Here is a 20,277-nt window from a genome sequence, read left to right as displayed (position 1 = left end):
ACATGAATGCAGCAGCAGCAGCAGCAGCAGCAGCAGCAGCAGCAGCAGCAGCAGCAGGAGGAGGAGGAAAAAGAAGAAGGAGGAGGAGGAGGAGGAGAAGGAAAAAGAAGAAGAAGAAGAAGAAGGAGGACGAGGAGGAGGAGGAGAAGGAGAAGAAGAAGCCCATCAGATTTTAAAATTAAGTAACTGGGTTGTGTCCTTCAACAAAAGAAATCAATGTCATCGCAAAACAAGGTACTGTGCAACAGTGTAAAAGGGTGAGCATGCTTTACAGGTAGGATGTGACAGTGCGTGATTGTAAAGGATCAGAAATCCTATTTTTCATTTGGACAAAACGTAGTAAGTTTAGTTTTTCATATTTGAAAAATGTTCCGATCTACCATGTTCAACATTTATCTCACCCAATCTAGGAATCTCACCCAATCTAGGTATAGCAGGGGCTGGACCTCCAAACTCTCCAGCCCCACCCCTGGACATCTGCACCATGACCTCCTGCAGAGTCAACCTGGACACCAGATCATCCACACGTTCGTCCCACGGCAAGCTGGTATTTCTGAACGGGAAATCGTCAAAGGGAGAATTTTCCTCCTCCACACTCATGTGTCTCACTGTGTCATGGTGACGCCTGGACAATCTGGAGCCAACAACTCCATTGTTGGACACACAGAGGGCCAGTACCACAAGAAGACTGATACAATATGGAACTCCTGAACATTTCATTGTCAGCTTACTTGCACAAGAAATCTGGAGAAAAAAAATGCAAGGAAATCATTAACAACATTTTTCATGCTAATTCTTTTTTTTTATAGTAGAGGGTTTTACAGCACTCGCAACTGCATAAGGTCATATATGCGTGCCAAGGGGTGGGTGTCATCAGAAAGTCTTTACAGGGAATCAGACTTAGACTGCTCACCTCTCTAGCTTCAACAGCACGGAAAGGTCTGCTTTGACTATCAAGACACCCCGGAAATAGCAGGTCACAAGAAAGTATACAAAAGAAGTAGAGGAAAATGACAATAGTAAGGATCAGGAAAGAAAAAGCAGCAGTTCCCTGTTGTAGATCAGGCACAGTTTTGAGCGTGACATGAGTCAGCCCATTAACAATTCTACTATGCTTGAACGAGAAATGTCCCCCCCCCCCAATTGGGAATGGCCTAAAGACACTACAGTCAGTGGCACTGCCCCAGGGGGTGCATGCTAACTCAGTCTACTTCATAACAAACAAGTAAAACAATAATAAAGTATCGTTTGAACTTGATACTTCCTTTTCACTAACTTATTTTGTAGGTAAAAGATTGAGGTTCCGGGCATGAATTTGGTACACTGTCCAGGTCTCAACACCATACAACAGGAGCAGGGTCAGGAGGACAATAACATTTTAGACTTTAAACTTTGTCTCCGTAGAAATACCACAGCAGTCCCAATCCTCACTCACTGTGAGTCTTCAAAAAGATGACTGGCTTTATCTTGTAGGGCCAAAAGATATTTCTGCATCAATGCCCCAAGAATTGAAGTTATCGTCAACATTTTGCAGTGTTGTGTCATGTATTTTGCACCCAAGAGGGAGGGTCTGTGTATCACCATGGACAGGCTGGAAGAGAACCAATAATTCCATTGATACCCATAAATTGTTAAAAGAAGGTTACACCCTCTCAGTCTTCAGCGGAACAACGCATGATTCAAGTCAGGTCCTTCAAGTCATATGCTCAACTCTAATCGAACCGGTGTCTCACCGCCAACCGCACTTTACTTCCTAGCATAGCATAGATTGTAGACCTAGAATCTAGATTCTAGATTTCTAGAATAGAGTAGATAGACCTAGAATCTAATACTAATATATGTACTCTTGTATGCCTAGCTGTCCCCTGTTGTTTACAAGTTGGCTTAATTTTCCATGTGAGTGACGTCCCTTGTGTGTCCCAAAATTCCTATCGTCAACGCCGCCATGATTGACGCTTTGACAGGTGACAAAGCCAACCAAAGGTGTACGAGACGAATTGTAAACAAAGAGTGCTGCTTGAAATTTAACTCCTGAGATTATCTACCGTGTTGTGAAAGTAATATACTGGTGAAATTATTATTCTTCAGTTGATCTGAACTCCACTTAGAAAGGCCACTTCACCTATTTTGCTTTTCGAATAGATATCAATAGCGCAGGAACGGACGTCGATCACTTCTAACCAAGAGTAAGAGCCAAGATGAGTTCGGATGCCAAACCGTCGTCAAAGAAGAAAGAAGGATTTTTGCGGAGACAAGCCAAGTCCAAAACAGATGTTGTTTCCGAGGAAGAGCTATTGAAAAAAGACATTATATCGCCAGACGATGTGCTTAGATTGGGAAGAAGTACAGAAAGTAAGATCTGTTGTCTGTTGTTACAATTTAGACCTCTAAACAAGATTCTAAGTGACTCTAAACTACACATTAGATCTACCTTGACTCTTAATGAACCCTGGAAGCGCGCAGGCCCTGTATAAAGGGCATGAGCCAGGTTACCTGGAAAGCACGCAGGCCCTCCTATAGCTATATATAGGGCTGACCTACTTCCACCGTGAAGCGTGCTGGCCAGCTCTATTCGGACTCGAGTCCAAATATAATTTTTATCTATTCGGACTCGAGTCCGAAAAAAAAAGTTTTTTTTTATCGGAGTGTATACAGACCCAGTAACCGGGAACAAAGTCACGAAGTATACAGATCCGGGAACAAAGTCACGAAGTATACAGATCCGGTAGGGCAAACCTTTTTTGATTTCGGAAAGTTTCAGCACCCAGAAGAGAACTGGGGAAAGTGCTAGTGCTTGCATGTATCACATGCCCCAGTTGACAAGAGGGAACGAGAGAAAGATAGAGTGAAGTAGGTGAGGGATAAAGAAAGACAGAGAGACGAACAAAGAGAAAGAGAAGGCGAGCGATACACAGAGGAAACACAGAGAGAGAGAGGGGGGGGGGGGTTAGACAAAGAAATAGAGAGGGTGACTGAAATTATGACGTTGTTCTTTTCTTCAAATTGTCTTATTAATTCCTCCAACTCCAAAACGGAGGAAAAACAGTTGTTCATCGAAAAGATACATCAGCAATCTTCACTTAGATCTAGACCTAGGCCATAGATCTAGAAGAACCTAGGTCTACCCTGAGCCAAGAGGGCGCTGAAACTTTCCGAAATCACAAAAGATTTCCCCTACCAGGTCTATATATATACTTCGTGACTTTGTTGCCGGGTCTCTGTACACTCCCTTTATTTATTCAGACTCAGCTTCTAAGTGAGATGTGAGTGTAAGGAGGTTACATATAAATGTTGTGGGAGGATTTTATGTAAAACTAGAATTAGAACTAGAATTGCCTACTAGGACTATGTAATTGTGTCAAAAGTCAAAGGACTGCACTCTTATTAGATCTACCCAATGACGGTGTTTAAGTACACGGAAACCAACAACTCAGGGTCTTTCCACCACAACTCTATAGCATCATCATTACTTCCACCACCATTTATCTTTCAACATGTTTAATTTCATTTCGAAGTGGCTAGCCGTACTTAAGAGAGAGAGAAAGGAGGGGGAAGAGAACTGGGGAAAGTGCTAGTGCTAGCATGTATCACATGCCCCAGTTGACAAGAGGGACCGAGAGAAAGATAGAGTGAAGTAGGTGAGGGATAAAGAAAGACAGAGAGACGAACAAAGAGAAAGGGAAGGCGAGCGATACACAGAGGAAACACAGAGAGAGGGGGGGGGGGTTAGACAAAGAAATAGAGAGGGTGACTGAAATTATGACATTGTTCTAGCCGTACTTAGATCTAGGTTTGGCCCAATTGACTCAAGCCTGTTAAATACACAGGTCTCATTAGATCTAGATCTAGTGATTATTCAGGTTCAAATATGCAAGTCAGTAAGGCACCTTCTGGTTTTGTCTGAAATACAAATACTTTTGGCATTGCAAACTAAAAATTTCATTTACAATTCGGCCATCAATATTAAGTACGGCTAGACAAGAAGTCTAGCCGTACTTAAGTACGGCTAGACTGCCAGTCTAGCCGTACTTATCTTAGGCCCTATTAACATTAGAAAACAGGAGGTTTAAAATACATACACTGTCATTAAGGCACCTGGTTTCGTCTCAAATACAAATACTTTAGGTCCTGCACAATAAAAATGTATATTTACAATTCAGTAGGCCTATTTTTTGTAAATGGTCAGTCTAGCCATCATATTAAGAATAAGTACGACTAGTCTAGCCGTCATTAAGTACGGCTAGCCTCTTCCATTTCATTTTGTTGTGTCTTATAGTTTTTCTGTAATTATTTTTCTTTTTATTAGATCACACAAAACCCACAGCCGTGGCCTCTTCGAGAAAAGAGGGGGTTTTTTTTTGTCTGCTTAATCATTTTTAAATAGTCATTCCGAAATTTTAATTCTAATTTATTAGAAAAACTAGTCAGTTTCAATTTGATTTTTTCACACAAGTAGGGTAACTGATCAGGCTTTCGATGAGCAAAGATTTTGGTGCCGAAATGAAAAAAAAAGGCATTTTGTCAGCTTACAGCAGAGGGTCTGTGTAAATTACCTTTTGGTTAAATTCGGAAAAATATCAAGGTCTGTCATATTTTTATATGCACAAAAGCTTAGTCTTACTTTCAGACACAGCTCTGTGAAATAAAGATATTTTAAAACTCTTTGTGGTGTAGTTATTTAGCATATATCTGTTAAGGGCCTATTACATGTACAGGCCGACCGGACAGGTTTTGCCGAAATCGGGGAAACTTGGTTTATTATTGCACGCCACAATCGACCTGAAGGCGGCCGCACCTTGCGAGCAACATATTCTACACACACACACACTAGACCTAGTCTGGGTGAAGCTTCACACACGTGTGTGCATCATGGCTCGCAAAACATAAAATGTGCAGGAATGGAATATCCTTTTAAATACAAAACAAAACAAGTCATTTGCAAGCCATTTCCCTAATTTTTGATACGCTGATTCTGAATGTGATATTATTTACCTATGACGTGATTTTCTATAATTTTGAAATTAGTTCTGTTGTCCCTGGCACAGCAAACTTCCAAGATACGCGGCATTCCCCTCAAGGCTGGATGGCCGGACGTCAAATTCTCAGGCAGCGGCTGTGGGTTCTTTACATCCGGCTATTCAGAGGGTGTTTGTCTTCGGTTTGAGAATCATTTCTTATTACACATTACGATTAGCTGTATGGCCCAGAAACCTGTCCGGTTGGCTTGTACGTGTAATAGGCCCTTTAGTCTAGTCCTTGTGTTGGCCCTGGTTGAAGGATCATAGCAGCCGAATTTCTAAACGAGTTAGACTGGAAATCAAGGCCTCGTGATTGAAATCAAAGAAATCAGTATTTTTCTGCCTGTTGGGCAGTTTCCATTGTTTTAATTTTTTAAAACTCAACACCTTTTATGTCCATGTAAAAACGTGGGGATTTGAGTAATTTTTCGGAAAATGGTTGGTAAAATGCACCAAAAAAATGTAAATTTGCAGTTTCCAATCACTCATAGCTTTGGAAAGCACCACTCTTAAACAACCATTTTCTCACTAATTTTATGTCAACACCAGGCGACCCCTTCCTCCTTCCATTGCAAATCTCCTCTTTTATTTCAGATGCATGTGTATTTTTTCATAAAAAGAAAGTCTAATGAACGGACTGTAAAATGATTTACAACAGCTCCATTTGCCCCAAGACTGACGAAGGCCTGTGTCCAACTTGTTGTGCTACATATTTGCACTCAATCTTATATATATATACTTCAGTTGACAACTTTCTGCATATATATTGTTGATCCATGCCAGCTATTTTAATTTTATTTAACTCATTTTGTTTTGTCCTCTGTGAATGCAGTTTATCTTCAACAAATTTTGTTGCCATGTTTCATTTTTTTTTATTCCTTCTCCACCACCAGAGTACCTGTGTCCTCCAGAAGCAAACGTCTATGGGATTGACTTCACCAGGTTCAAGCTGCGAGATATTGAATCAAACCAGGTTCTTTTTGAAGTTGCAAAGCCACCTCATTCTTATGAATTAGGTAATGTAATAGTTTTCCACTGATACATTGGAACTCAGATTCAAGGAGGTCGCCGGGCCTGACCTAAAATTTCTTTGAATCCGAGTGTTCGTTATAGCAAATATGAGGTTTTGTGTAAATAATTACCGGCACTGAGCAAAAAATGTATAGAGAGAAGTAGCGAGTGGTGTCTGAAATGCCTGCATGATATTAGCTGTGCAAAAAAAAGACCAATTCATTCAAATGCATGTCTCGCGGCTGTTAAAATCCCACTGAAAGTGGTACTTTAGTTGGTGACCGAGCCCTGGTCTGACCTCCTGCGCGAAGGTAATAAATCAGTGTCAGTCGGCCACTCCTGCGCTTAACAACCGATGCCCGCCGCCGTGCCTGCGTAACTCGGTTCTGGTAATTTTCGTATCGCTTTCCCTCGTTATTTCTCCCGATCTGATAAACCCAGAAGCCTGTTTAACATCTCATTTTAAAGATCAACTTAGGACTAAGTAGACGATCCCACTTTCCCTCCGGAAATCTCACTGGTGTTATAGCATTTACCCACTTTGCAGTACAAGTGTTTTGTTCATCTAAAGTTGCTTTTTAAATTGTATTCCATTTTGGAGTTTATTATCTCAAAAACCAAACCCATGATTTTCACGAAATTTCTCTGCTTCACTTGAGACAGCAATACTTGACCTGTGTGGGCAAGTGTTATTTGTGAAAGGCGAATGTGTGATTTAAATGATTTTTTTAAAAAGGGTACCCCTCCCCTGTGATTCCCTCGGACGTGATCTTTCATTTCTATTCTTAACTTTAGAATCGCGTTATCTTTCCAACATTTCTCTCATTGATTTTTAAAAATATTTTAGCCCTGTTAAGAAATAGAGAAACATACAGAGGATTCGCATTTTCAAAAGCTGCACGAATATTACAGGACTTGTGGTGGCAGAATAATGTCAGGCAAGGAGAAAGCACAGAAAATGCGACCCCTACAGTGTTCTTAATTTGCGTCAGACATTCTCTTGGCCTCTGGTGTCAGCATTACAATGGACTCACAGACAGTACATTCAAAAACCATCTGTACTGTTTATGTGTACAAGATAAGACATATCAAGAAACATTGCTATCAGGGCACTATAACCTCCTGGTTTTTCTGGAAACTACTCTTGATGCTCGTTTTCTCTCCAGTTTACACCTCCCGCTTATAAACATTGAACACTGTAAAGTAGCATCCCCCCGGGCAGTGCCACTGACTGTAGTGTCTTTAGGCCATTCCAAAAGGGGGCACATTTCTCATTCAAACACAGTAGAATTGTAAATGGGCTGATTCATCATGTCACACTCGTAACTACCTGATCTACAACAGGGGACTGCTGCTTTTTCTTTTCAAATCCTTACTATCGTCATTTAGCCTCTACTTCTTTTGTATGTTTGTCACTCTCTTGTGAACTGCTATTTCGGGGGTGCCTTGATAGTCGAAGCAGACCTTGTGCTGTTGAAGCTAGAGAGGTGAGCAGAGTAAGTCTGATTCCTTGTAAATAGTTCTCTGTTGACTCCCACCCGTTGGCGCTCATATGACCTTATGCTGTTGTGAGTGCCATAAAACCCTTTACTGAAAAAAAAAAAAAAAAGTAGCACCACGATACTTTTGTTTTGTTCAGGGTGTTGTTGCAGTTCTCAACCACCATCGTTTGCTAGAGGCAGCGAAGCACACAATAGACATAAGTGAGCAATCAGAGGAAGGCTATAAAGGAGTTTAGTCGTCATTGCGCATTATGGCAAAAACTGGATCCGGGGGGATCGAGGAACTAAATGGGGAGATTAGACATTTAGAAGGTTGCGTAGTACTTTCTGAGTTAGAGCATGGACCCCTTAGCCCTGGACTGGCCCTATCTGTTCTCATTTAGACACCATACTTGACTCACGCAGCATCACTCCGCAGGCATATCACAGCCGCTCTTTCATTGGCAATCGCCGCCACAAATACATCATGAGTCGCGTTTATAAAGACCTTACTGCGTTTATTGTAAAAGAAATACAGTCGAACCTGCCCTGACGGCCACCTCTATAAGACGGCCACCTGTACAAACGGCCACTTTCCATTTCCCCCCTTGCGTTTTTTCTATATAATTTAACTGTGTAAAACGGGCACCTGTCCAACGCGGCCGCGGCCACAAAAATTTAACACACAACCCCTATAATACTAAGCAATAATACCTGTCTAAGACGGTCACCTTAGTGAATCCATTACGTTTTGTCATAAATTGTGCATTGGCCCCTGGCGTTGTGGGCGAGCCGTCATAATTCAATCACCTGTCGTTGTTGTTAGGTAGTCCCTCCAACCGATCATGTTGCGTAAGCCCCTCCCACTGTTGACCAATAGCTACCAATTTTCAGCTGCAGGTGAGTTAGTGTGTGATCCCTCATAACCCCATAAGCCCCGCCCAGAACTCATACACAAATCGTAAGTGAGATGAGTGGTTACTGTTTACCCAGTCTGTAACAAAGTAACAAAGGACGTCAACATGAACTTGTTACAGAAGCGTCCCTCGTTCTCCGAGTGGTGGCGACCCATGTGTTTGTTTTAACATGGCACTCGGTCTTCCTTGTCTGATACATTTCGTTTTATTGTCACCATTGTGCAAAATCAGCGACAAAATAAAAATTACAAACGAAATACAAACCAACAGCAACAACACCAACAAAGACAACAACAATGGGGCTACTTTCGATTGGGGCCTCAGATGGGAATGGTTTGTTTTCTTTATCTTGATCAGTCCTGCCTAAGACGGCCACCTGTCTTATGCGGCCACTTTTCTCCTTGACAATGGGTGGCCGTCTTACACAGGTTTGACTGTAGTAGAAAACACCGACAGCCAAAATATAATTGACACCGCTTACACTCTCGGAGAAAAATTCAGTCTATTAAACAGTGCATTTAGGGGCGTTGACATCCACATCTCACACGGCCTAGATTGTCGGGCCCGCCATCGTGACCGGTCAGTGAACCTGTGCGAGTTCGCATCTTGTGAGTGCGGCATGAGTAAGGGACCGGCCAACGGTTGCTTGGGTAATCGAAGTTCATTCAAAGTAGGAGCGTTGAAGAGCTTCGGAATTGAGGGGAGGTGTTTGACGCAATAAAGTCTACAGCAGCAGGATAAGGCCGCGGTGCAAGAAACTGATGCTGAAATAAAAATGATAAGTGGAAGTGGTTTTGACCTTCGACAATCGAGTGCGTAAATGAGGGAACATTAGAGCACGGGCTTGATGATAGAATCTTCAACTTCAAGGTTGGTGTTCCCGGATTTGTCGGAATTGTCAGTGGTGACAAATTAAATAATGGCAATGAGGAAATGCCATTTTCAACCCTCGGAAAGCTCTATGTTGGATGCCTATGCATCATGATGACCTGTTGCTGATTAAGAACTGTTACTGTGATTTGGCATTTTGAAAAAAAATCAATACTTAGTCCATGATGCAGTGATTCACTCATTGCCAGGTTTTCAGCATCACTACATCCCACATTCTCTCAGTCCTTCCAGCCTCGACTCTCAGTATACGCTCTCTTTTAGTTTCACTTTTTGTTCTGCCGTAAGCCTAACTATAAAGGTTTTATAATAAGTTTTGTCTTGCATGCTTTTAAAAAATCTGTGCGATTGCTGAAATCAAACATGGTTTTGGCAGTTGATGTTCTTCTTGCCTCTCCTAAGGCCCAGATCAGGGATTATTTTGGGTTTTTTTTAGGGTAAAACTAGTGAAAATTAATTGTCTGTCATACGTAACAAGTCACAAAGGACTTATCAGTGTCCTATGCCAGTGTAGGGAAATATGTTTTAATATAGTTTCTATTGGTGTGGGCTAGCAGTTTTGAAGTCAGTTTGTTGTCACCCTGCTCTCTATTCCAGATTCAATACTGAATGATAGGTGCTTTGAACGATAGTCCATATAAATTCTTTTTTTTAAAACTCGCCTCATTACATACACACTGTTCATCGTAACTTGTGCACACCCAAACACCCACTTCCCTCCCCTCATATATAAACACACACGAGAGCATGCACACACGCACATGTGCATGCACAAACAAGTTTTCAAAATATAATTACCCAATATCACGGAGAGCAAGCGCGCTCGATCTTTTTTTTTCCTTCTTTGTCTTTGTACTACCTGATTTTGTGCCAAACTACCTGAAACTGACCCTGAATCTACCTGAAATGGGAACTTTGAGGTCGGCAGCCCTGTAATTTAAGTGCTCGTTAAATCGGGGTTGTTTTTTATTGATTTTAAAGAAGGAAAATAACGGAGAATCCATTTTGCAAGCAGTAAATAGTTGTAATGTTTGAGACTTCAATATGATGTTTTTAAATATAGCTTGCGAAATCTTTTGAAGATTCTATGACATTTTCCACTGCTGGGAAATAACTGTTTTATTGTAAAGATTGATTGCTGTTTAGGCAATGTATCAAATGACTATCAATTGTTATACCTGGATAGTGTTTATTGAATTTCGTTGTCACAGAATGTATAACCTTCTAAATCTTGTGAAGTTAGAGTGGCATGATTTTAGGAGTTATTGGTTTGATGCAGGTTGTTCTCTCTTAAAATAGCAATGTGTGTGTCATTTGTCTTACATTTAAATCTTCTTTTTACTCCACAGAGGAAAATGAAGAACCAGATCTGCCCGAGCCTGAAGAGGATCCAAACTCTGGACGCTTTGTTCGCTATCAGTTCACCCCACAGTTTTTGAAGCTCAAAACAGTTGGTGCAACGTAAGTGGCATCATTATCCTGGGTAATCAGCTCCTGGAGCTGCTTATGTTTCACGTTTAATTAACAAATTTCTTTTTCTTCTGCCTCCCCTTTTGTTTTCTCAGTCTTATATGCGTGATATAACGGAAGGGTGGTTAAGAGTGTAGTTTAGTCTGCACTTTCCTTTTTTTTCCATGTAGCTGGTGTCTTGAATCAGTTCACTGTGAAAGATGACGATTGTGTGCAGATTCGCATAAAACAGTTCCCCCCAGCTGGAGCATGGACTGTTCTGAAACTCATTATCTACACTGTATGGTCATAGTCGTCATGGTGGGAGTGGAAAGCATGCTTGGGTTTCTTTAATTCCTCAAACTTTGTATAACCCTCTCTTCGAAACAGAAGAAGAAAAACCTTGGAGGAGAGATTATGTATTCTTTTTATCACTTCTTTTGTTCTTTTTTTTTAATGGTTTGTTTTATTGTTTTCTTGGCAGGTGCCTCATAGATCGCCGATAATTTACTCTTTTTTTTTTTTTCTTTTTTCTTTTTTTTTCAGTGTGGAGTTTGTGGTTGGAGACAAGCCAGTGAACAAATTCCGAATGATTGAGAAACACTACTTCAGAGACAGAGTCCTAAAGTGCTTTGATTTTGAGTTTGGCTTTTGCATCCCTCACAGCAGGAACACAGTGGAGCATATATACGAGTTTCCCAAGCTCAGTGATGATATGAGTAAGTACATGTCGTACTAGTGCCCATGTTTTGGTGGGGGGTTTTTTAAAATTCATTATTATTAAATCACTTCATATGTTTCATTCAACAGTTGCATGACCCTTGCCGCGATACTCGCAACGGTTCCTGCAAGCCCTTCATTATCAACTTTGGAATTTTTTTTCGCTATATAAATCACACACGTGTCTCGTGATCCGTCTCATGCCCTTGTTTGACCAGTCCGGAGCTACTTAGACTTAGTTTCGTATCTCTGGGGCCGATAGTTTTTAAGTTATTGAAAGTGAAGGACTGTCACCCCAACTGGGGTTGAACTGACTGAAACTCGCGCTATGTTTTTTTTAAAATACGGCTGATAGTAATTTTACTGTCGCGTCGTAGTAACAGTCGAAGAAGTCGCATGAACAAGAATCTCATAATTTCGCTCTTTTCAATACTTCTGTTCGTTTTACTAGTTCTAGTGACTGTCTGATAGTTAGGATCCTGGATATGTACCCGAACAGGGCCTGAGTCATAGTTTTAGGGCTAGATCTTGAACTAGTACTGGTTGTTACCGCACCGAAATCACAACTTCATGCCCGACATCTCTCTCATGCAATTCAATGTATGGGTCTGAATCAACGCACAGCTCAGTTTTTATATTTTCTCCAAACACTCAAACGTGCATACAAATCAAAACAGAACACTTTGAACTTTTATTTTTGGTGTTGTGAATTTCATTCTATCTGTCACGTCTCTTGAAATTTTTGGGAAAATCAAATTCATGCCAATTTTTTTAAAATCATACAAATTAAAGTATTAGACTTAGATAACTTTAGTTTTTTAAATTAGATTAAGCTTAAATATGACTTTACTGTGTCGAAAAATAATAACTATAGGGTAATTCTGTGAGTTGTGATGGTTTATTGAAATACTCCCAAAAACGCCAGTCTTCAATGCTTGTGACTGGTGAAAGGGCCCAGTAGTCAGTGAGTTAAAGTTGTTGGTTTCCTGACCAAACTTTTTATCTAAAAAAAAAGTTTTTTAAACCCCCACCCATTGAGCAATTATGCCCAGTGCTTCAAACTCTTTTAAAATTGAAATGTAGTATTCTTTAAGTGGAAGAAAAAAAAAGTCTCTTCCCACCAAAACCCTTATTCAACAACAGCAGGTTTTAAGGTTCAGGTCTGCGCGTGACAAAGCAGAAACATTACAGTAGAGAAGTTGGCTATGAACTTGACACAAGGAAATATTTCTGTCTTTTCTTTAGTTTTAGTAGAGGTTTTATGGCACTCGCAACTGCATAAAAGGTCATATGGGGGCCAGAAGATTAGAGGTGTTACAAGAGAGTAACAAACATAAAAAAGAAAAAGGGGAGATAAGGACGATAGATCTTTGACAGGAAAGAAGAAGCAAACCACACCAGAGCACCCGCCAACCACCCACCCACGTATATTTCTGTCTGAGCTCAAACAAGATATGTCGTTTCCTGTAAGTATCCCATCAGCAGGCCAGCCAAGTGATCTTTCTGCCATTGACAGTGTCCTTGCCATGTTGTTTTTGTTTTTTTTAATATTTTTTTAAAGTGTACTTTTCAACCTTAACGAGAATTATGCCACCCTCCCCACTCCCCCCCCCCCCCCCCCCCCCACCATTTTGGTGTTTCAGTTGAAGAAATGATGGAACACCCGTACGAGACTCGCTCTGACAGTTTCTACTTTGTGGAGGATCGTCTCATCATGCACAACAAGGCAGACTATGCTTACAACGGTGGAGCCCCTCAGTCCTAGTGGCCACTGGCTTCTGCTCCCATTGGCCTGCCTTCTCTTCTCACCCACGGTTACTGCTACCCTCGGCAGGAGCGAGGACTTGATGAAAAAATGTTTAAATCTTAAAGAAGCAGAAATAATTCCAGACCAGTGCAAATTATTGCCCGCCTACATCATCCCATCCTTCTGTATGCTAGATTCCTATATTTATATTACTTGACAAGACCACTGGATAATGTGGGGGGGTATTGTTAGACCAGGACACGCCCATTCCTCTTTTTGCTTTCTGATGTGCCTATTTCCAAAATTTTCGTTTCATATGTGTGTTTGGGATTGACTGTGGTGAGTTTGCCTTGTGATCAATTAATCAGGGGGTGGAGAGGGGTTAGTTTTCTTTTCCGCGGGTAAAGGGGTTACCATGAATGACGTCTGCCTAATTATTGTGAAGTGTCCAACCACTGTTTACCATGCATGCCTATATTTTGTCACCCAATTTTTATGCTGCAATTGCAGGGTTTTTTTGGTTTGTTTGTTTTGTTGTTGTCGTTGTTTTGGGGGCGGGAGGTGCTATTGTAAGTTTACAGTCAGAAGATTATGACAGAGTGGCACCTTTTGAAACGGCAGGCAAAATTTTTACAGTGAGGTTTTTTTTCTACTTAGAGGTTGTTGGGGGTTTTTTTCTTTCCACTTGTGTATATTTTTTATTTTATTTTAAGCTTTTTTTTTTCCTTAGGTTTGTGACTGTTCCCTTTACATTTTCGTTTTGTCCTTTGATGACAGTGCACAAGCTAAGCTAAGCAAGGTCATAGTGGACGGCCAGATTTTTAAAAAGATATTGTTGAATCAAATTACAAAGTTATGATAAGAGATAAATATGTACAATATTTCTGATCTGAATTGCACAGTATAAGATAACCTTTTTGTCATCTATTTTGGTATGGGGGGGGGGGGGTTTAAAATGAACTGTTGCCCAGTTGGTACTGTCGTCAATAATATTGTCGAGGCTCTCACTTTGAAATAGTGAGAATTGTATTTTTTTCCTTTCATTGGCATAGTTATTGTGTTTTTTTACTGACTTCTTTCAAAAGCATACTCCACATATCTTTTTTGAATTTATAAGCGGATAGATCATGCGTGAGATGTTCTTCTGAAACCGTTCTCTGTGCATTTATCGTTGTCGTCATGAATGTGTGAACACTGGGGACAAACAAAAGCTAATATGATATGAGCACTACGATATTTTTGCTTGTTTTACACCAGATCAGGTCCAATTCATGTTTAGGTGTTTGCAAGTCTGTTGTAGTTTCATTGAATATTTGCTTGATGTTTATGGAAATATAAATGTTGTGCAATATAATCAATAATTTCTCTATTTGATCTAACCCCTGACATTTCTAGCTCATCATTCTCCATGTGTACTTATACTTCTCAGTAGTATTTGGCATGGTGCAAACAATCGAGACAGATTATACTTTGTTCTTTCCCCAGCCTTTGTGTTTCACATTGTTTGTGTAGCACCCATTTTGAATTAAATAAAAAGCTTGTCTTAAAGTTACTTTAGGGGTTGCTATCACATAGATTCTAGAGGGCGGGGGGGGGTACATCAGACCCCAAGGATATTATTTTCATGTCGCTCATTGTCTGAACATTTTTGTTTAAATGTGTAGTGTTAAGTAACAAGAGCTGATACTCAAGTATTTTTCCTCGTTTCAAAGCTTTCTGACAGATTAGATGTTGGGTCATAATATAAGGAGCCTGAAAAGTAAAACTCTTTTCTGACTTATAAACCAGCTATTTAGAAGTCATTTTATTGATATAATGTATTGTGCGTGACAGCAGTATTCCTCTTTGCTTCTTTTAGACGACAGTCTGTGTTGCTCCGTCCATGCTTAAAAGCAGTCTAATCATTTACACAGCTTTACCCACAGAGACCACGTTGGCCTAGATTTGTACCAGGTCATTTACGTGGCAGTGTTTCTTTCACTTGTGCTTTTTTTTGGAGGGGGTTTTCTCTCTCTCTCTCTCTCTGTACAGGTAGTTTTAGCTGACAACTCTGGTCATTTTATGTATTCTATCAGCACCATTTTTCATGGTGATTGCATTATGTCTCCAAAATATTTATGATCATTATTTTGAAAAGTTTTGATACAGTGTGAATTCAGAATCATTCTCGATTATTTTGAGGATCTTGAAAGACAACTCATATATGGGCTCCTTGAACAGTCTTTACATACCGGTATAAGAATATCTTTGAACTAGTTGTCTGTGCAGGCAAAGTCCTGTACTTTCTTTGGTTATGTATTGCATCTAGAGAAAATGTCGGGTCCGAAAGAGTGAGTTGTAATTTTCAAATTGTGTCATGTTCTACTTGGGGACCAGAGCCATTTTTGTCATGGAAACCACACTGTAAAAGAAGGAAAGTAAAAAGAAAATAAGATCAAGGCTGACTCGTGTAATCTTTTTCAAAAAGGGTTTTTTTTTTCCTCTCTCTTGTTCCTGGTCAAAATTTGTCCAAATCGAAGCGAAATATTGTCGAGCCTGCCCGCCACCTCTATAAAACGGCCACTTTTCATTTTCCCCTTGCGTTTTTCCTATATAATTTAACTGTGTAAAACGGGCACCTGTCCGCCGCGGCCACCATATTTTAACACACAACCCCGATCACACTAAGTAATAACACCTGTCTTAGACGGCCACTTTTATCGACTCCATTACGTTTTGTCATAAATTTTGCATTGGCCCCTGGCGTTGTGGGCGAGCCGTCATAATCAATTCCCCTGTCGTTGTTGTTAGGTAGTCCCTCCAACCGATCATGTTCCGTAGGCCCCTCCCACTATTGACCAATAGGTAACAAATTTTCAGCTGCTGGTGAGGTAAGCGTGAGATCCCTCATAACCCATAAGCCCCGCCCAGAAATCATACACAAATCGTAAGTGAGATGAGTGGTCACTGTTTACCCAGTCTGTAACAAAATATCAATGGGCGTCAACATGAACTTGTGACGGAAGTGTCGCTCGTTCTGCGAGTGGTGGCGAACCATGTGTTTGCTTTTCCATAACACTCGGTCCTCCTTGTCTGACTCATTTCGTTTTATTGTCACCCATGCACTAAAGTAGCAACAAAAGGAAAAAAAAACAGCGAAAACTAAAACAAAAACAATGACAACAACAACAACAACAATGCGGCTACTTTCGGTTGGGACCTCGGAAAAGAATTATATTGTTTGTTTTCTCCATTTTGATCAGTCCTGCCTAAGACGCCCACCTGTCTTGTACGGCCTCTTTTCACCTTGAATGGGTGGTTGTCTTACACAGGTTCAACTGTATATGCTTTTGTGTATTTGAACTGTGTGTGTTTCTATGCAGGAGTTCTTAAACAAGCATATCATAATATTTTTAAAATTTTGTCGATATTTTTAAGATATTGTTGTGTGGCTGGCAGTCTGCTCTGTAGATGCCTTTGGTGCTTTGCTTTGAATGCCAACAGGAAAAAATCTCCCTTTCGGTTAGGCTACCGGACTCGTAATAGTGAGATTGCGGATTCGGGGGTTCGAGCCTCAGGCCCGACGTTGTGTCCTTGGGAAAGGCAATTTACACGAATTTTCCTCACTTCACCTAGGTGGAAATGGGTACCCGGCCATAGACTTGCACTGTATGCTTCCCAGGAAGTTGAGGTTGTTTCAGAATGCTCTCGGGTCTGCTGGGGTAATAGTATAGATTGTGAAGCACATAGAGCTTGCTGTTTAGCGGGGATTTGCGCTATACAAATGCTATCTATTATATTATATTTTCGGCTTGCTTGAATGTAGATGGTACTGTAATGAATTTGGGACTTTTTCAAAAATCTGATTTTCTTATTTTGTTTATTCATTTTTCAGAACGGGAGAGAGAGAGAGATTGGTTAAAAGAAGAGAGTTTCTGGTTTCCTTGTGTAGTCAGTGTGCCGCTAACGCCTTACATTACATCGTACTTTTGTTATGCAAAAGTCTTTTTTTATTTATTTCCACTACCCTTGTATGTTGTATTCTTTTCAATGCTGGCTCAGGAGTCAATAAACAAATATTTTTTTTCAATTTTATCTGAAATGAAAAAGTGAGGTTATATCATGTAATGAGCATAACTTCACTGCTTTTGACATGCCCAGTTTCAATTTACTACTTTAATTGGTTGGTGGGGGAAGGGCACATTTAATTTAACGCCCAGATATTTTCTACAGTCATTGTCAAGCTTTCTGTATACCTTCCTTTTTTTTCTCTCTCAATTCAGTATTCCGTCTATCCCAGCATATATGTAACATTTCAATTGCTCACATTTGTCGTTACCACTGTAGTTTTGTATACATTCTCAGTTGTACTTGCAGGTGAAACATTGTCTGTGGTGTACTGGTTACACGCTTCACCATTGCACACAGAGGACAAATTCGATTCCAAGGTTATCGAGTATCTCAACACGTCGTACAAGACATTGTGTATTTGTAATTTACTGGCAGAGTTGAAACAGCCTGCCTTGTGGATGATTTAAAATGGTTTGATTGTGGCACAAAATATTTTTCAACAGTTGCATATTACTATTTCGTGAAACTGTTAAATACTTCTTTTGGATCACATGGAACACAACCAGGGCAGGTAGCTTCCTGCTGGTATACATGCTGCAGGCTTTGAACTATATGACTGTCGAAGCCACGGCCTGGTTGGTTGTATATCTCAAAGAGTGCAGCAGGTAGTCCATGTAGTGTTACGTCGACATTCCCTCTCTAGCCAACTGTAGCTTTACGGGTCTTGTCAACTGTCTTTGACAACACACCCCCCCCCCCCCTTTGAATAAGTTTTTTTTTTTATTATTAGTCTCATCCGTTCTCATTTGTTTTATTTCACAGCCATAACTGCAAGTTTGTTGTTGTATCCTAATTTGTCACCAGATTTTTACTTTTGCTGTTTCAAAATGGTGGGGCTAGAATTGCCTCCACAGTACACCAGGTTGTTATCCATCTGACTTTTTGTCTCTGTGCAGTGTTGTGTCCTTATTGCACAATATTGCTAGAAAGTGTGCGGAGTTTTGATATTTTAACGTTTTATTATGTCGATCAAGGGAGTGTAAGCCATATCATGTAAGCATCATCAGTTATAGATTGAGAATAGCAGATGTGATGATCATATCTGTTGTCATGAAATGTTAGGTTCAGAGTAACAGACACTATGAAGTCAATGCTCATGAAATGTTCCAACTTACATACATCTCATGCACAATGGGGTTTTTTTATGTTTAATTCTGAAGGAAATAGGTCTATGGTAAAAGGGTGTTTTCCTGTGTCATTTTTATTGGACCATCTTCACAAAGAGAGAATGTGCCACTTACTTTACTTTACCATGCTTCTTGATCATACATTCCATTTTCAACATTTTTCCAGTACAGTTAGATCTCTTCTTCTTTTTTTTTTTGTAACACTGTATCAAATTATATTGAAGCTCATGCTTCTAAATAAATAAGCAAAATTTATATGTTTGTATATTTTGTTTTTATATTCCTAACGAGTAAATCTGTACTATTATATGTATGTTTTTTGTATTACACTGATTTTATTATACTTTGGACCATTCCTGCTTTGCTAGCCTGCCACAGGAGCACAGTTTGTTTGACGAATTTGGCCAACTTGTAATTTTCCTCTCAGCCCATTAAGTATATATAGTGTTGATAGGGGCATTAAACAAGGAGAAGAAGAAAAAAAAGTCTTAGCCCATTGTCATTATGGAGAATCAAGGGCTCCATTGAAATATTACTCAAATTTGCCTAATTTGGTCAAGTAGAGGAGTTAACTTTTCCCATTTTAAAAAAGCCTGCCCATGCTGATCTGTCATGATGTCATAATATTTTGGTTTGGGATTGGGGGGGGGGGGGGGGGGTTGGGTTGTTGTTGTTTTGGTTTTTTTTGTTTTTGGGGGGGGGGTTGTGTAGCTGGGCAGCAGTTTGCTTTTTAAAAAAAACTTTTTTATGGTGGCACTGGTCGATGTTAGAGGTATTGCTACTATTTTATTATTATTCTGCATATATTGTAAGTGCATAATGCTGCAGTTATTGTCCTGATACCTTTCTTCAATATTTTTCATCTGCATTGGAGCCTTCTGAATGAAAACTTTGCAGCATAATTTAGAACAGTTATATTATTCCTTCATTTTATTCTACACTGTGGGTACTGTCAACTGAATAAGACTTCTTCTTGATTTTAATAACCAATACAGTTAGGTTTATATCTTATAATTTGTATCAAATTTCTGGGCTTATATTTTCATACAATCACTTTTAAGTTTCTTATATTTTGATTATTTTCTTTACGACTCTAAGCTGAAAAGAAAAAAACATTTCGGAGTCGTATTTTTAAATCTTTTCTTCTTTTTTTTTATGTGTACATTTCATTGTGTTGGGTTTTTCTCTAATTTTTTTAATTACTTTTTATTATTGCTCAAACAACATCATTCTTCATGAATTTGAATTTTATGAAACATTTTGTCATCCATTAGAATGTGTAGTTCAATTCCTGTGTTAGATATTATACGTCTTCTCTTTTCTGTGAAGCAATGTGTCCGCCATCTCTCAGATGAAATTTCCTGAGTCACCTAGAATGATAAACGTTCTTGATTTATGACTTGCATATATATTTCATTTGCTCAACTAACGCAGAAGATAAAGTTAATGGTTCCCTTTTGTTGTCCCAATATATCTGTAGCTATTTTCCTTTAAATCTAAAGACAGAACAATAGAGACAAAGTGGTCTGATCTTTTGTGGATTGATAAATCAAAACTCGTAAAGCTTGCAGTGATAAGTCCCAAAACGTCCCTTCCCACAACCTGTTTGTTGTTCTATTGCTCTATTACTATTATAATTATTAGTGTTCAGAGCAATCAGTTCTGGCTGTCCTGTTCCAACATTTTTTCTGTGGTTTTAATTTTTAACCTTTACTTTCGGTGGGCTCTTTTGTTGGTGGGGGGGAGGGCGGGGTCAGAAAATATTGGCAAAGTTCTGTAGGATTGTTGTGTAAATATTTGCTTTTTTTT

General features: G+C 39.8%; 2 protein-coding genes across 4 annotated transcripts in view; one reads left to right on the top strand and one right to left on the bottom strand.

Moving 5' to 3' along the window:
• LOC101860338 (xylan 1,4-beta-xylosidase) overlaps positions 1-1,841 on the bottom strand; it is a 22,383-nt gene extending 20,542 nt beyond the window's left edge. The window contains exons 1-2 of one of the 2 annotated variants that reach the window (XM_035970281.1): positions 1,734-1,841; positions 420-744 (exon numbers count right to left, since the gene is read on the bottom strand). In XM_035970281.1, coding sequence (XP_035826174.1) covers positions 420-744; positions 1,734-1,760 — 352 coding nt within the window. In that variant the 5' untranslated portion in view covers positions 1,761-1,841. Of the gene's footprint in view, positions 1-419; positions 745-1,621 lie in introns of both variants that reach the window. The other variant, XM_013083646.2, reaches the window with a different exon arrangement.
• Positions 1-15,655, top strand: part of LOC101860579 (protein unc-119 homolog B) — a 16,828-nt gene extending 1,173 nt beyond the window's left edge. The window contains exons 1-5 of one of the 2 annotated variants that reach the window (XM_005100400.3): positions 1,921-2,352; positions 5,912-6,034; positions 10,665-10,776; positions 11,311-11,483; positions 13,128-15,655. In XM_005100400.3, the coding sequence (XP_005100457.1) occupies positions 2,199-2,352; positions 5,912-6,034; positions 10,665-10,776; positions 11,311-11,483; positions 13,128-13,249 (684 nt within the window). In that variant the 5' untranslated portion in view covers positions 1,921-2,198 and the 3' untranslated portion in view covers positions 13,250-15,655. Of the gene's footprint in view, positions 1-1,920; positions 2,353-5,911; positions 6,035-10,664; positions 10,777-11,310; positions 11,484-13,127 lie in introns of those variants that run through there. The other variant, XM_005100401.3, reaches the window with a different exon arrangement.
• The last annotated feature ends 4,622 nt before the right edge of the window (positions 15,656-20,277 follow it).

The sequence above is a fragment of the Aplysia californica genome, unplaced genomic scaffold (genome assembly GCF_000002075.1).
Source record: "Aplysia californica isolate F4 #8 unplaced genomic scaffold, AplCal3.0 scaffold00246, whole genome shotgun sequence".
Lineage (NCBI taxonomy): Eukaryota > Metazoa > Mollusca > Gastropoda > Aplysiida > Aplysiidae > Aplysia > Aplysia californica.
This window is presented reverse-complemented; position numbering and strand designations above follow the sequence as displayed.